The sequence below is a fragment of the Larimichthys crocea genome, chromosome I (genome assembly GCF_000972845.2).
Source record: "Larimichthys crocea isolate SSNF chromosome I, L_crocea_2.0, whole genome shotgun sequence".
NCBI classification, from domain to species: Eukaryota; Metazoa; Chordata; class Actinopteri; family Sciaenidae; genus Larimichthys; species Larimichthys crocea.
The window spans coordinates 2,462,619-2,477,793 of NC_040011.1; the positions used below are offsets into that span (position 1 = coordinate 2,462,619).

Below are 15,175 nucleotides of genomic sequence, written 5' to 3' on the forward strand. Positions count from 1 at the left end.
AACAAGCACCAGAGTGCGCAGGATCCAGGCTGCCATCTTGACTTTAAACTACCATCAGGGTCCAGGTCTATTTATGGAGACAAAGGTCCAACCTACAGGCTGTATCTGTGCTTGGGCTGGCCTAGTCTTATTTATCATGGTCTCAATTATGTCAAATATTTAGATTCAGATTCAGAGTTAATATTAATATTATGACTGGGACACTTTTTCTTAAACTACTCATATAAATGTATCATGTGAATGTAGTGGGTTCACAGAATTAAAAGCAGACAGTGATTCCTTTTCCTTCATTTTTTCTATTTTTCATCCTGTTATTTTCTTCATCTTCTCCGTAAGAACTGTCCGAGGCTGAAGACACGTTTATCTTTGAGTGAGGATGTGTAGATCACACAGAGCACACATTCATAATGAAATAAACATTTCCTTCCTGTGTCCCTCAAGACCATAGATTTGGTGTGATTTGCAAATAGTGATGATGAAGGCTGTTTGTTTGAGCTCTGCAGAAACTCTTTCTGTTTCCTCTTCTTCTTTTTTTATTCTTGGTTTGTTTGGAGTTGAATTTGATGTATTGTATCAGTGTTCTGATAATAAGCTAAGGCTATCTGTTGTTTTAGATACAATTACAATACAGTTGCTTAGAATGGACTTACCTGTAATATGATTATAAATTATGATGAGAGCTTCAACAAGCTTCAAACACTGCAACAGTTTGTGATGCCTCATGCAAACCAGTCGCCTGAGCCAGAGGTCCATGTATTTGAGATGGAAGACTGTGCGCCTCTCCCTGTACCTGCAGGCAGTGGCTGCCTAGTGCCCAGGTGGAGCATGCCTTGTCTACTCCATTACAACTATAGATGTGGATGGCAGATGCAAATGTGGTTGTTTTTCACTCAGTGGTCAGTCATATAATCTGTACTGTCGTAAATGGAGACAAATGGAGAGAGCTAGCTGTTTGTAAAGTTTGTTCTCAGTAATATTATCAGGCATGTAATGTACAGTATGCAGTGTAACGTTCACTTAATATCCCTTTTTATACTGGAGTCCAGAAACAGTGAACATAACAGCATAACAGCTCCTCGCAGGTCTACATACTGTAAGTGAAGCAGTCTGTGTCTATCACAGCATCACAGAGACACACATTTAACATATGGCAGTGTGTTAAAGCTGTACACATGAACACAACTGAACAGATGTTTTTCAGTGTAACAGTGTGGAGGGTGATCCAAGTCACTGTAGGGAGCGAGAGACTGTCCAAGGAATTCAAGGAACTATTACCTCTACTGCAATAACTATATCCATCCCCACCCTGCACCACTAAAATAAGAGAATTGACTTCATGAACAGAAGGATGTTTAGCTGGTAGGGAGCTGTGGCAGCTTACAGGTTCTATGTGGGTGAGGCTTAAAATGTGTTTGTGTCAATTGATCACTTTGGATCTTATGCTGAACAGCTAGGACCAATAGCGTGACCGACCAAACCTTCCCCCACTACCAACTACTGGCCCCAGAACAGCTCTCCCTCCAAGAATTGATTAGAGACCATATGATTTGGTTGTGCAGTGAGAAGAGTGTGGGATGTGAGTGTAGCTGACAGCAGATGAAATAAAGCTGGAGAAATGGCCTTTGGTAATGGAAAGAGAAAGGCAAGGACAGAGAGAGAAAAGACAAAGGTAAACAAGGACAAAACGTTAGCAAGCCACTCGACATGTGTGCCATTCATATTGCAGATGAAAAATGACTCCAGCACTGGAGGCCTGAAAAGTTGCTGGCTGTGTAGCAACTGTTGATTTAAACAATTCTGCTTTAAACAGCCTTGGAGTGAGACAGATAGAGGGTTGCTGTTATTCTCAAAATAAGGGCTGACTTACTATCACAGTACTGTTATTATTATGAATGAAAACAAGGATAAAACCAAACAGAGGATCAACCAGAATGAACCTTTACATCTGTTTGTGTAAAATGCATTTAGTTGTTTCACTGTAGCATCCTTAGAGTCAGTGTGATGACGGTTAGTATCCCTGAAACCTGAGCTTTCAATGAAACTTGCTTGGGAAGACTTGAGACTCTCCAGAGACTTAAAACAGCTCTGCAATCAGCCAAACTAAATATCAGTTCCTTGTGCTGACTTTTAAGAATGAAATAGAAGGATCAAACAAAAATAATGTAATGTGGTGGTCTCTGTAACAGTGCTGATCAAAGTGTTTTGACAGGACCTCAGCACAGCAGAACTGACGCAGGAATGCTTGCAGATTTTTACTGGACTCTCTGCTAGGTTCACTGTCAGCTACGCAGATTACTGTATAAGGAAATAAAAAGAAATGGTTTGGGTGCAGAGACACTGATAAACACACACACACACACACACACCCACGCACACACACACACACACACACACACACACACACACGCACACACACACAGTCCCCTGGCTCTCAGTGCCATCTGCTTTTGGAGCAGCAGCCAGCCTCTGGACTGGTTTACGCAATGGAAAAACAGAAATGTGTGCCCAGCTTCCTCTCCCGGCCACAGCAGAGCTCTCCAAAGAGCCAGCTTCAGAAGAGTGATGTCACTGCATCGCTCATTAATTATAACATCTTCATTCTTCATTTAAGCACTGCACTACTGTGACTCTCTGAAAGAGTAAATGAAAAAGTAAAATGTGTGTGAAGTGGGACAGGAAAGATGAATTCAGGACGTGTCATGACTATATGAGCCCAAGAACAAATCTGTACCGACAGTCTAAGGATGAAGAGTGTACTGATAATGAAGTCCTTTGAGATATAAATAAAATAGCAGCATGATAAGGGTTAACCCCCAGACATCCAGCTGACTGACACAGCACCCTCCTCTATCATTCCTCTACAGTTTATGTCATAACATTTTTAAATCTGAAAAGCCCACTGCCACCTCGGCTCAGAGCTACAGAGCTCCCTTTTCTGGGACCTACAGTGCCAATGAGTGACAGCAGGGTAACTTTGGAGGGAATCAAACAGACAACAGGATATATTTTACTGAAGTCAGTGACAACAGTGCTCATTACCCAACAGTGCAGCATAATGGAGACAGTATGATCATTTTATCAAACAGACTTCAGCTTTTCTGCCTGCAGTCACTTGCTGCCTGCTTCATTTTATGTCAAATATTCTTTTATCACAAAAATTATTATGAGGTTAATTTATTTGTTATTTTAAGGTGTATTTCTATTTTTTATAAATGTATTACAAACCAAGCAACATTTGCACTGTCTAATGTTTGTATGATGTTCTTCAACCTCCGCTGAGCCTCTGAAGTATAATTTCAAAATGTTCCTGAAAACTATTACTGCTCCCTGCTCCATGTGGTCCCTGCACAATTGATGGTCAATACAAACAGTTCTCATATTCTGCCTTTCCATTTTCCTACCTTGGTATTAAACAGACCTGCTGGAGCAGTGCTGAAGCTTCCCCTTAAACTCCAACATGATTGATGTCCAGAGGCCAGGAGGCCGCAGTGAACACCCACCATGCTGCATGACAGAGGGGCTTAAAACCCAGAAGGCACAATCATTAGCAAACCTGTTTCTAATCATATTAATGACTTATTTAATACAGCTGAGAGGCCTGGTTGTTGCCATGAGTTCACTAACATGGAGTAGCTGAGGGCTGAGGAAATGTGGTTTGAAAATAGAAATAAGCCAAACTTGCATGGACTGTGCTGGAGCATTGTTGCTGGTTTCAAATCAATTTAGCTGGTGAATACAGTGTTCCCATGAGTAGAACTGATAGACAAGGCTACACAAAAAGGGTGCCTTGCACTCCTATTGGTCAACATCTGTGATGTTGACCAATAGGAGCTTACCATTTTTTACCTAAGTGTCCAACAGAAACTCACAGACACATGTTGATAACTACAGACACTACAGGCTCCAACTAAGCTTGGTGTTCACAAGCAATTATTTATCTCTGCTGACAACACATATAAATCACCTTGTTTACAATCATGATGCACTGAAACAGTTAATGCTGAAATAATTAATAAGCATGTTTATGTTTCACCACAATATGCTTTAAAGATCACCCCTGCCACCCCTAATGGCAACATAATGTTAACAGTTTCTACAGTTAATGGAATAACATCATTTATTTAGATTAGCAGCCGACATTCTAAACATGTCTGAAGACTCACAGAGCACTTTGTATAATTTACATTGGCAGCAGCAGGGCATGTGATCTGCACATCTATACAGTCACATCATATTTAACTATACACATGCAAAAATGGGCACGCCTCTTAAACAAAGTGAAAATAAGGAGATGTTTGAAGATGACACCATAAAGCTGTTACACAGCCAATTTACTGATTTTAAGTAACATTAAAACTTTGGGGTTGGCAGGAACTTAGCTTAGCATGAAGACTGAGAGCAGACAGAGGTTAGCCTGCCTCTGCCCAAAGCTCAAATGTATGCCGACTAACTAATTAATGCATTTGTTTAAAGCCCCATCATGCAACTTTTCTACCAGAAACGACCAGATTTTAAATCCTGTTGATCTACACTGACCTGTGATCAGGTGAACGGTGTCTCTGTCATTCATACATCTGTTCTCACACTATGTAACTTTGGACTCCAGGTCGGCAGAAGTACGTAACGCTTTACGGCCCTAAGTCACACACCACCAACTATTTGACTGATTTTGGTGAAACTGGATCATATTTTATGGAGAAAATGTTTTCTGGTTTCCCCTCTGATGTCCTCCGGCTGCTCCGCCTCAACTCTCTGTGATTTACAGTTTATGATGGACAGTGAAGTAAACTGCTGACAACTGTAGCTGCTGTTAGCTAATTTTAGCTGTTTGTTAGCTGGGCAGCCAGACTGTGAGCTCAGAGCTCCATTACTTACTATTTCTTGACAAACAACATTATTTTATTCATCTGCCAAATCCTTCTGAGCAGCGTCTCCAGCTTTAGTGCAGCTTTTGGTTTTGGCCTTTATAAAACTACAAAAGTGTCAAATCTGGCAACCCCAGTATGATGATAAGAGGACTGTGCACAGCCACTGTGTCTGTGTGGAAAAAGTTCCAGCACATTGCTTGCCCTAAAATATTTTACATCTCTATTTTGTATGGGGTTAATAAGTAACATAAAATGAAATTAGTTAGTGAGTTTTAGGTGCAGGAGGTGAATTTTTTAACTGACTGTACACACTGATGGCAGCTCAGAAAACAACATGAGAAAAGTTAATAGTTTTACCTTCAGCTGTGGGTGCAGCTCCACTCTGAGCTTCAGCCAGACCCTCTGAATCTACTGACAGACCAGGATCCGCTGCAGAAAGAGCCAGAGAGAGGATACAAGAGTTAACATTAACATTAACATTATGTATCTATTCACCACATGTGATTAACATGTTTGCTGTGTGCAAAGTTGACAGTTTGACGTGAGCTCCCAGAAAGTACAAATATCAGTTTGATAGTAGTGCTAAAAGAATGAATGAATGAATGAATGTTGGCAGCAAATTTCCTGGGAGTTGTTTCTGAACCTGGTTATGAATGTCTCAGCCAAAGGAACATTTTGACATGACATGGTAACGGCTCAGGATCACCCAAAAGATCAGACAGCCTTCAGTAGGGAAAATGAATATGGAAGATAAGTTCTGTAACAATGTGGCCAGATACCTTAATCTAGACTGGATGGACAGACTGAACAACCAACTGACAGACCATCTTTAATGCGTATGATTCAAACCAATTGCTAGTCAAATTGTCAGACAGTGTCTGAAATGCAAACCGAAAAGCCAATATTGTAAAGGTGTACACCTTTACAATATTGGCTTTTCGGTTTGCAACTAAAAGTAAAATTGGGCTGGAGCCACCAAAGCAGAGCTCCACCTCCTGGAATCCAGATCGCACCCTGCCAAAACACAGTTCTGTCTCCTAACATGAGCTGTAAACTAAATGCCATGCTGACCGCACATAATTTAGACATTAACTTTACTACTTATTTAATATCTCAACACAACAAGTCAAGTCAATTTATTTATATAGCACATTTAAAAACAAGTTGACCTAAAGTGCTTTACAGTCAGAGCAGATCACACGGATAAAAACAATAATGTTATAAGAAACAACAAAACGAGATTAAATGAATAATAAAGTAGACAAAATCATTAATACTGCAGCCTCAGACTGAGCTAAAAGCAAGATCATAGAGGTAAGATTTTAAACTGGATTTGAAATTGTCAATAGTAGGACAGGACTTTATGTGATGGGGTAGGCTATTCCAGAGCTTGGGGGCAGCAACAGAGAAGACACGGTCACCTTTAGTTTTTAGGTGCGAATAGGGGACTGAGAGGAGCCGATGTGATGATGACCTGAGAGATCTGGGGGCAGGGTATGGAACCAAGAGATCAGAAATATATTGCGGAGCTAAACCATTTAGGGCTTTGTAAACAAATAATAAGATCTTAAAACTGATTCTAAATTTCACTGGCAACCAGTGTAATTGTGCCAGAATTGGGGTGATGTGGTGTCTCTTTTTTGAACCAGTTAAAAGTCTTGCAGCAGCATTTTGCACCATTTAGAGTCTGGAAAGGGTTGAGTCAGTTAGCCCTATGTAGGGGAAATTACAATAATCTAACCAGGAAGTAATAAAAGAATGGATGACTGTCTCCAGATCCTTCTGAGATAAAAACAGCTTGAGTTTGGCGATGGTTCTGAGCTGATAAAAACTACCCTTAAGAACATTACTGACCTGACTGTTAAAACTTAAAAGGACACCCAGATTCCTAACCACATTATGACAATTTGGAGCTAGGGGACCAAGTGCATTGCTGACAGTGGTGACAGAATCAGGTGGACCGAAGATAATTACTTACGTTTTATTTTCATTGAATTGTAAAAAGTTCCCCACCATCCAGCATTTGACGTCATTTAAACAGTTAAAAAGATTTCGTAAGGAGCAGGTGCTATTGGGTGTGACCGGTAGGTAGAACTGTGTATCATCTGCGTAACAATGGTAGGGAATATTGTGTTTTTGAAAAATGGAGCCAAGTGGATGTGCATGTACTGTATAGGGAAAATAGAAGAGGACCTAAAATTGAGCCTTGAGGAATGCCACATTTATTGGAGCAGGGGACAAGGAACAGTTCCCAATTTCAACAGTGAATGTTCTGTTTTTTTAAATAGGAGCTAAGCCATTTTAGGACTGTCCCCTGTAGCCCAACTTCGGCCTCCAGACGTTTTAAAAGAATGGCATGATCAACTGTATCGGTGAGGTCGAGAAGAACTAAAATAGCAGAAGAACCAGAGTCAACAGAAAGGAGAATGTCATTGTGTACTTTAAGCAAGGCTGATTCTATACTATGTAGAGCTCTAAAACCTGATTGAAATTTATCAAGGATATTAAAAGTGTTTAAGTAAGAAGAAACCTGGATGAAAACAACTTTTTCTAAAAGCTTAGAAATAAATGGTAATTTAGAAATGGGCCTAAAATTATTCATGTCACTGGAGTCTAGGCTTGGTTTCTTTAACAGAGGTCGCACAATTGCATGTTTAAAACATGAAGGGACAACTCCATTTGTTAAGGAGCTATTAACTATGGCTGAAATAAGTGGACAGATCATTACAAAAACTTCCTTAAACAGGCGTGTCCATAAAATATCAGATGGGCAGTAGGTGGAATTCATATGTAAGACCATGTCAGATAGCTGAGAGGATGATACTGGTTGGAAGTGCAGGAGGTGACTGGCAGGGTGATGTATATCTCATGGGTCAGGGCCTGAGGGTAAGATAGAAGCTCTTATGTTGTCAGTTTTTTGGATAACATTTTTTAGAAAAGCCTCACAGGTTTTAGTAGTGGAGATGGGCATAGTGACTGTGGTAGTGGTAGAATTTATGATAGAGTTTATTGTGTGAAACAGTGTTTTGGGTCTATTGGCATTTTTGTTAATTAGATCAGAATAGTATTGTGCTCCATAAAGCTGACTTTATGGAGCTTTGGTAAAGCTTTAACTGGCTCTTGAAAACTTCATATGAAACCTGGAGTTTATCCTTTTGCCATTTGCACTCTGCTCTCCTACAAGCTTGCCTGATAGCACGAGTGGAATCGTTCAACCAAGGAGTAGCACCAGTGTTTGCCTTAAGTCTTCTCTGTTTTAGAGGAGCTACATAATCCAGAGTGGCAGAGCAGGATTAGTTGAAGAGGTTAACTAGCTCCTCAGTATCGTTGCAGGAAGGAAGGACATCGAAAATATGAGCTGAGCAGGAAAGCATAAAAACCTTACAAAAGTAAGAGGCTGTAGCTATGTTTATGGATCGGACAAGGGAGTGAGGCTGCAAGGGAGTAGGAGGAGGGCACGACAATGTGGAATTAAACATAACCATAAAATGATCAGAAACACCAACATCAACAGAAACAAGAGATTGGAGATAGAAAATCCAGATGCTAAAACAAGGTCTAGTGTGTGGCCTGTCTGATGCGTTGGACCCAGAACTGATTGAGTTAGGTTAAAAGATTCCACAAGGCATAAAAAACCCTTTTTCCATCGGTTTTGAAGGGCAGCAAATATGAATATTGAAATCTCCTAATATTAACAGTTTATCCGAGCAAGAGGCCAACAATTAATGTTCAGTGTTTCTACAGATCAGCTCTAGCACACAGATTTTAAGTTGAAATCATTTGTAAAATACAAGCTAAAGCCCTACATCACCCTGTCAGGGTTTATTTTGTAGCAGTGACTGGCTTACTATACATTTTATAGAATATAATTTGCAATAGTGACAATTCTGTACACATGATCTTATCTGTACACTCAACACTACTTCTATGTTCTTTAAAATAAAAAATGAAACAAAGCAACAGATAATAAAAATGAAATCCTGTTTAATTGTACAACAGGTTATTGTAGCCGTCAGTGCACAGAAAAATCTATTTCAAGCATTGGCAGGAATTCAGTATATCATTTACCACTGGCAGCATATTTGGGGTGATGTATGTTAATGTTTGTAACGTTGTGTTCTTAAACAGTAACGTTGTGTTCTTAAACAGTTCACCATGAAGCACTTTGAAGTTTGAGACTTCAAAGTGCTTCATGGTGAACTGTTTAAAGCGCTGCTTTACCCAAATGATTTACTTGAAGCATACAGAGAGAACACAGAGGCAATAATGCAGCAACAGAAAAATATGACATAAATAGCCTCTGGTTTTTATGATATCATCTTGTTGTCTTTTTATGATACTCTCCATCTGACAGCAGTGAAGGAACAGTGCAATAACTAACTGAGGAAAACAGGATTTTTGCTCTGATATATGTGATACATATTTTCATTTTTTATATGTGGAATATGTGTAATGGATACCCTGGCTGCTCTGTGTGATTGGTCCTGGCTCTGCCTGCGAGTTAATCAGGATCAGGCGCATGTGAGTCGACACAATGTATGGCTCGGTATTAGCTTGACTCGACTTGGCATTGGCTCCTGCCTTCTCTGTGATACAAAGCATGTGCTTGACAGATGTGGGTGGTGGAGGAAATTGGTGGTGCTGAGGACTTCAGTGAACAAACCCATGCAGCATTCCTTTCAGGAGCCACACTTCCCTCTATAGATTGCACTTTAATCCAGCCATAGATGTAGGCAGACATGGAGACAAGTTTCCTTCAGTATGAGCAGCATGGATTATTACTGCATCAGATGCAAATGCTGGATTTGGATTCACTCTGCCTTGACCATGCCTGGGAGATCAACGCTAGTCTTCTCATCTCAAGACATATCGAGCATAGTCCTCCGAGATATTAGACCAGTACGTCAGACCACCCTTAATTTCTCTCTCTAAACATCACAGCGGTTTTGATCACGTTGCAAATATTAATTACAGGCATCAAAAGAAAACACTAGTCTTTGTTTGATATTTCCCTGATTGTACACAGCCCACAGCTGCCATCTGTTATAGATCTACTGCAGAAATCACCAACTACAGCAGAGTGGAGACAATAAGGAGAGATATGTAACTGAAAGATCATGAAGCAACAACAGTGAGAACAGCTAAACAGTCTCACAGTGTCTGTGTAAACCTGTACTATAGGTCAAACCTACGCTTAGATATGAGGTGTACTGCAGTGATTGGTGAATGTCCATGTCTCTCTACACCTCCAGTTTGGAATTTGGACTTTCTGTTATTAATTTATGCAGAACCCAAGTTGAGATCACTCTGATAGGTTCACCAGCCCGTTCTGTTCTGGGTTGATAAAATACCCAAATTCACAAAGTTCTACTCAGATCTCTTTCTCTCCTTTTTTGATTTGCATCAGGCCAAACGTGTAAGCACGCTCCACATTTTATTTTGAACCTTTAATTCCAGATTCCATCTAATACACCAACACTAACCCTGTTGATGACATCCTCAGTGCTTTTTTCTCAAACACAACTTAACTGACCTTTATCATAAAATCATAAAATCTCTGTGTGTGAGTCTAACTAAATAACAATCAACTAAAGTGAGTCTCGGATCATAACTTGCAAATTAAATTAGTGCAATTAAGCTATATATATATATATATTATATATTATATATATCTTATATATATATATATATATATATATTATATATATATCTATCTATTATATATATATATATATATACTGTTTAATTATCTATATATATATATATATATATATATATGCCATTAATGACATTTCTAAGCATCAGATTTTTAAGTTAATTATGTATTATGTATTATGACTGTGCCATGTTATCTTACACATAAGGCTCCTGTAACTAGGCGGATGCCTACAAAACAAGAACTCTGTTTCTCAGCTTGGGTGTGGATGGACAGGTGTGGTTTTTGTGTTTTGGCGGGAGTTTCTCTGCTGGAGCGGTTAGGGTTACTACAATAAACAAAGACTTTTACAGCTTCCATCATTTTTGGAAGTTGTGGCACCTCTTCCCTTTTTCTCGAGCCACGGCCACAACTGATGAAGGTCATGAAAGTCCTGCTCTGCATTAAACCTGACACACAGATACTGATGCACTATCATGCAGTCCCATCATGTGGCCCAACAGGAAAATACAACATTACCCACTATCACTTGTAATCAGCATACTGAGAAATAAAAATGTAACACAAAACAATGCTTTTTTCATTTTTCTCAGAATATTTTAAAGACAAGTTTGAGTTTGAGGGAGGTGACTTCTTGACTGAATGAATAAATTAGTATGCATTTAATGGTTAAAAATCATTAATATGATGCGACCTGATAGCTCAACTGGTAGAGCATCTGTGTACTAAGCCAGATGACAATAGTAAGGACCACCTGGGTTAGATATGAAGCTGCATTGTCACCCCCTCTCGCTTACTATCTATTAAAGGCTAAAATTCCCTAAACTTAAATTTAAAAAGTAATAATATTATGAGCATTAATATTATGATGAGCTTTCAACCAGGACAGATAGTACAGATATATAAAATCATCTGTACATTGTTTGTTCCTCTAACTCTTTTGAACTGTGGGTTGTAATAAACACTACAGCCTCTAGAGGCCACTTATGGGGTTCTAGTTTTGTTAAGTAGCTGCTGCCAGATACCCCTGAGTCCATACATCTACCATGTCCCATATAACACAGTAAAGTAGTATTTTCTCCTATAGTGAATTAATGTTTTGTTAGGAAACTGGAATAAAATCAAGAAGTGAGTTAAGCTTCCTAAAAGCCTAGTCAGAGGCCTCACATCAGCCAGTGTCTGTGATTGATTACATGTATCCACAAGCTTGGAAAATGAGAGATTGGGGGCAATAGGATGCTTTTCCACCCAGAGCTGAATAAGACTCCTGGCTGCTGCATTCCAACAGCCTGCTGCCTCCGCCATGAAAGGGCCCTTTGAGAGCTGAGAGGCCAGGCCACGGCTCCATCTACTGGGGTTTTGACTGAGGGCCTTCTGGCACACCTCAACACTTTCCTTCCCTCTTCTGTTTAAACTGCTGGTGTGTGTGTGTGTGTGTGTGTGTGTGTGTGTGTGTGTGTGTCTCAGTCCTCTAACCTTTGTCTCTGTTCCTCCCCATCCTCCACCTCCACATTTCTGCCCTCACTTCCAACCTTTCCTTGAGTTTTCAGCGAGGGTCAATTTAACAGTTCGCAGAGAGGAGACTGGAGTTACACAAACAATCCTTGAAGGCAGAGTTACTTTACAGGCAGAAATTATGTTAAACTTCAATGGATGGAAGCAAATAACCACAGTGTCAAGGAAGAAAATACACAGTGAAAAATCAACCTCTGTGTGTCTTCTCTCCAACATAAGAGAACATGTGAGACGTTTAACGTATATAAAACTGCAAGCAGCCATGGTTAAGTAATGGTTAATGGAGCACATCTTGCTAAAGAAAATTAATATTGATAATCAACTCGTACTTGCTCTCCGCAGTGCCAATACATAATTCATTCATGCTGTTAGATAGGTGGATAACAATGGTAATGAGGTGACACTGTGTACACCCTTTCCATTGACCATTACCCTTATCACAATATGTCCAAAACCTTTCAAACTCTTTCTGTCATCTATATATGGACGTCCTCCATTAGGGATCTAGAATGAGCATGAGGTCAATCAGGAGTAGGGACAGATAGCGTGATCAACTTTGTTACACCAACAAGAGGCTAGATGACAAATGTTGACATGACACAACATCAAACATGATCATGTCATGAGCCAGTGTTTTTGTTGATATTTAATTAAACTTTGACATTGCTGGGATAATTCACAAATTCATTTTAGGAACATCTCAGTTCATTTTTAATGCAATCAGTGCGAGCAACAAAATGTGCGATGCAACATGTCCTTCACTCTAGTTGCTCAATACCCTGAGTCCCTCAGGGCTGTGTTTTCAGCCCACTCCTGTTCACGCTGTAGACTAATGATTGCACCCCCGACATGGGGAGAACTTTGCTGTGAGGTTTGTGGATGACAAATCTGTTCAGAAATCACTAAATAATTAAATCAGTATTCCACTTTTCTCCTCACCCCTGTAAGGTACATTCAGTGGTTACTTTAGGTCTGATAAAGTCCAAAATACACCTCAACACAAGAAGTGTATCAAGTCTTCACACGGTTCTTTAAAGGTTCAGGTTAAGTTAAACTCCAAGTTACAGGTTTTAAGTACCTGCAGTGTAAAATAACTATCCATGTAAGTAGAAGGCCAAATTTTAAAGAAAATGTTACATTTTGACATCATAGTGTTTCAAATCTGAGCATGCCAAATTTAATTTCCGTTACTGATATTTGCCATCACTCTAGAACACTGCGCTCTCAGGACGCTGGGTTTCTTGTGGTTCCTATAGTTTCCAAAAGTAGATTGGGAGCCAGAGCTTTCAGCTATCAGGCTCCTCTTCTGTGGAACAAACTACCATTCTGGGTTCAGGAGGCAGACACGGTCAACACCTTTAAGAATAGACTTAAGACTTTCCTTTTTGATAAAGCCTATAGTTAGGGCTGGCTCAGGTCATCCCTTAGTTATGGTGCCATAGGACTAGACTGCCGGGGGACTCTCTCTCTGTCTCTGTCTGTCTCTTTCAGGGTTATGCCTAGTCAGGCACGGTATTGGTTGAAGATGCAGTCACATCTCCCTTTAGTGAAAACTCTATATAACTATATTATTACTGTCATTACTGCTACCAGATCTCCATTACAGTTTATAGTTAGTTGATGATTTGCTGCTGCTGTGCATCTGTGTCTCTCTATCTCTATCACAGGTTCCACTGCTACTGTAATCATTTTATCATTCATTGTAATTCATTGTCATTTTATCATTCATTGTAATTCATTGTCATTCATTGTAATTCATTGTCATTTTGTCATTCATTGTAATTCATTGTCATTTTTTCATTCGTTGTAATTCATTGTCATTTTATCAATTATTGTAATTTATTGTCATTTTATCATTCATTGTAATTCATTGTCATTTTATCATTCATTGTAATTCATTGTCATTTTATCATTCATTGTAATTCATTGTCATTTTGTCAGTCATTGTAATTGTACAATATGTTTGTATTGATTTGTTCTGTACACGTGACATCCATTGCACGTCTGTGCGTCCTGGGAGAGGGATCCCTCCTCTGTGGCTCTTCCTGAGGTTTCTTCCACCTTTTTTCCCTGTTAAAGGGTTTTTGTGGGCAAGTTTTTCCTCACTCGAACCGAGGGTCTAAGGACAGAGGGTGTCACTTCCTGTACAGATTGTAAAGCCCTCCGAGGCAAATGTACTTTGTGACTTTGGGCTATACAAATAAAATTTGATTTGGTTTGACTTAGTTTAACATGGTACTTATAATTATTAAGTCTAGACAGCACTAGCTTGTGTCATGTGTAACACTGTATTCATTCATTTTAAAGGAGGCCACTTTCACTTCTCTTCCTTCTCTAAAAGCATCAACACAATCAACTGTATTCTATCTGTTAATCTGGCACTTGACCTGCCGTGGTTCAGAGTCTGTATACATGGCTATGGTCTCAGTGTAGCTGGAGGGGCACACATTATCTCTCCTGTCTAAATAAGTCAAGTCCTGGTCAACCTCCCTCTTCTAGATATCCAATTCAGACCACACTGTGTGCCTCCTCTGTCTCTCTCAGCTTGGCCAGCCTCTCAGTTTTCTATCATGGGAGTTATTCAGGGCCTCCTCAGTTACAGAGATAAGTGCTGTTTTAGAATGAAAGCCCACACCGCTGTTTTTTATATTAATGGGATCATTGCATACTGCCATCCCTAGATTGTTCTCATAATAGTACAGGTTTGAATTATATTTCAGCATGATGATGAAGTTGTTACATTTCTCCTGAGGGTTAGGAGAGGGCATTCAAAATAATTGACATAAAAATATGGGTTTAGCCACCTTGGAGCATGCAATTTAAACCATATGCACTCACAAGAGTGGTGAGAGGAAACCTCATGAGGAGTACAAAATTAAAAAATATTTTACAAGAAATTGTAGTCTATGATTAGAAATCATCCTGTGGTGATGATGAAAAGCAAATGGTATAGTAGTACAGTATACATCTGTAGCTGTGCCTGTTCAGGAAGAACAAAACAACCAACAAACTGTTGAGTAAAAATGTGTTGTTGCTCAGAAACTCTCCCTGTTCCCCGATAGAATCTGTAGACTAAGCAGAACTGTTATGAAACTAGATACGTGTGCAATGTGGGTTGAGCATACCTTCCTCACTC

General features: G+C 39.6%; 1 protein-coding gene across 1 annotated transcript in view; it reads right to left on the reverse strand.

The window, feature by feature from the left end:
* Window positions 1-15,175, reverse strand: part of ror2 (receptor tyrosine kinase-like orphan receptor 2) — a 45,778-nt gene that overhangs the window by 16,759 nt on the left and 13,844 nt on the right. Inside the window, exon 2 of the mRNA XM_019272150.2 lies at window positions 5,226-5,297. Coding sequence (XP_019127695.1) covers window positions 5,226-5,297 — 72 coding nt within the window. The remainder of the gene's footprint in view (window positions 1-5,225; window positions 5,298-15,175) is intronic.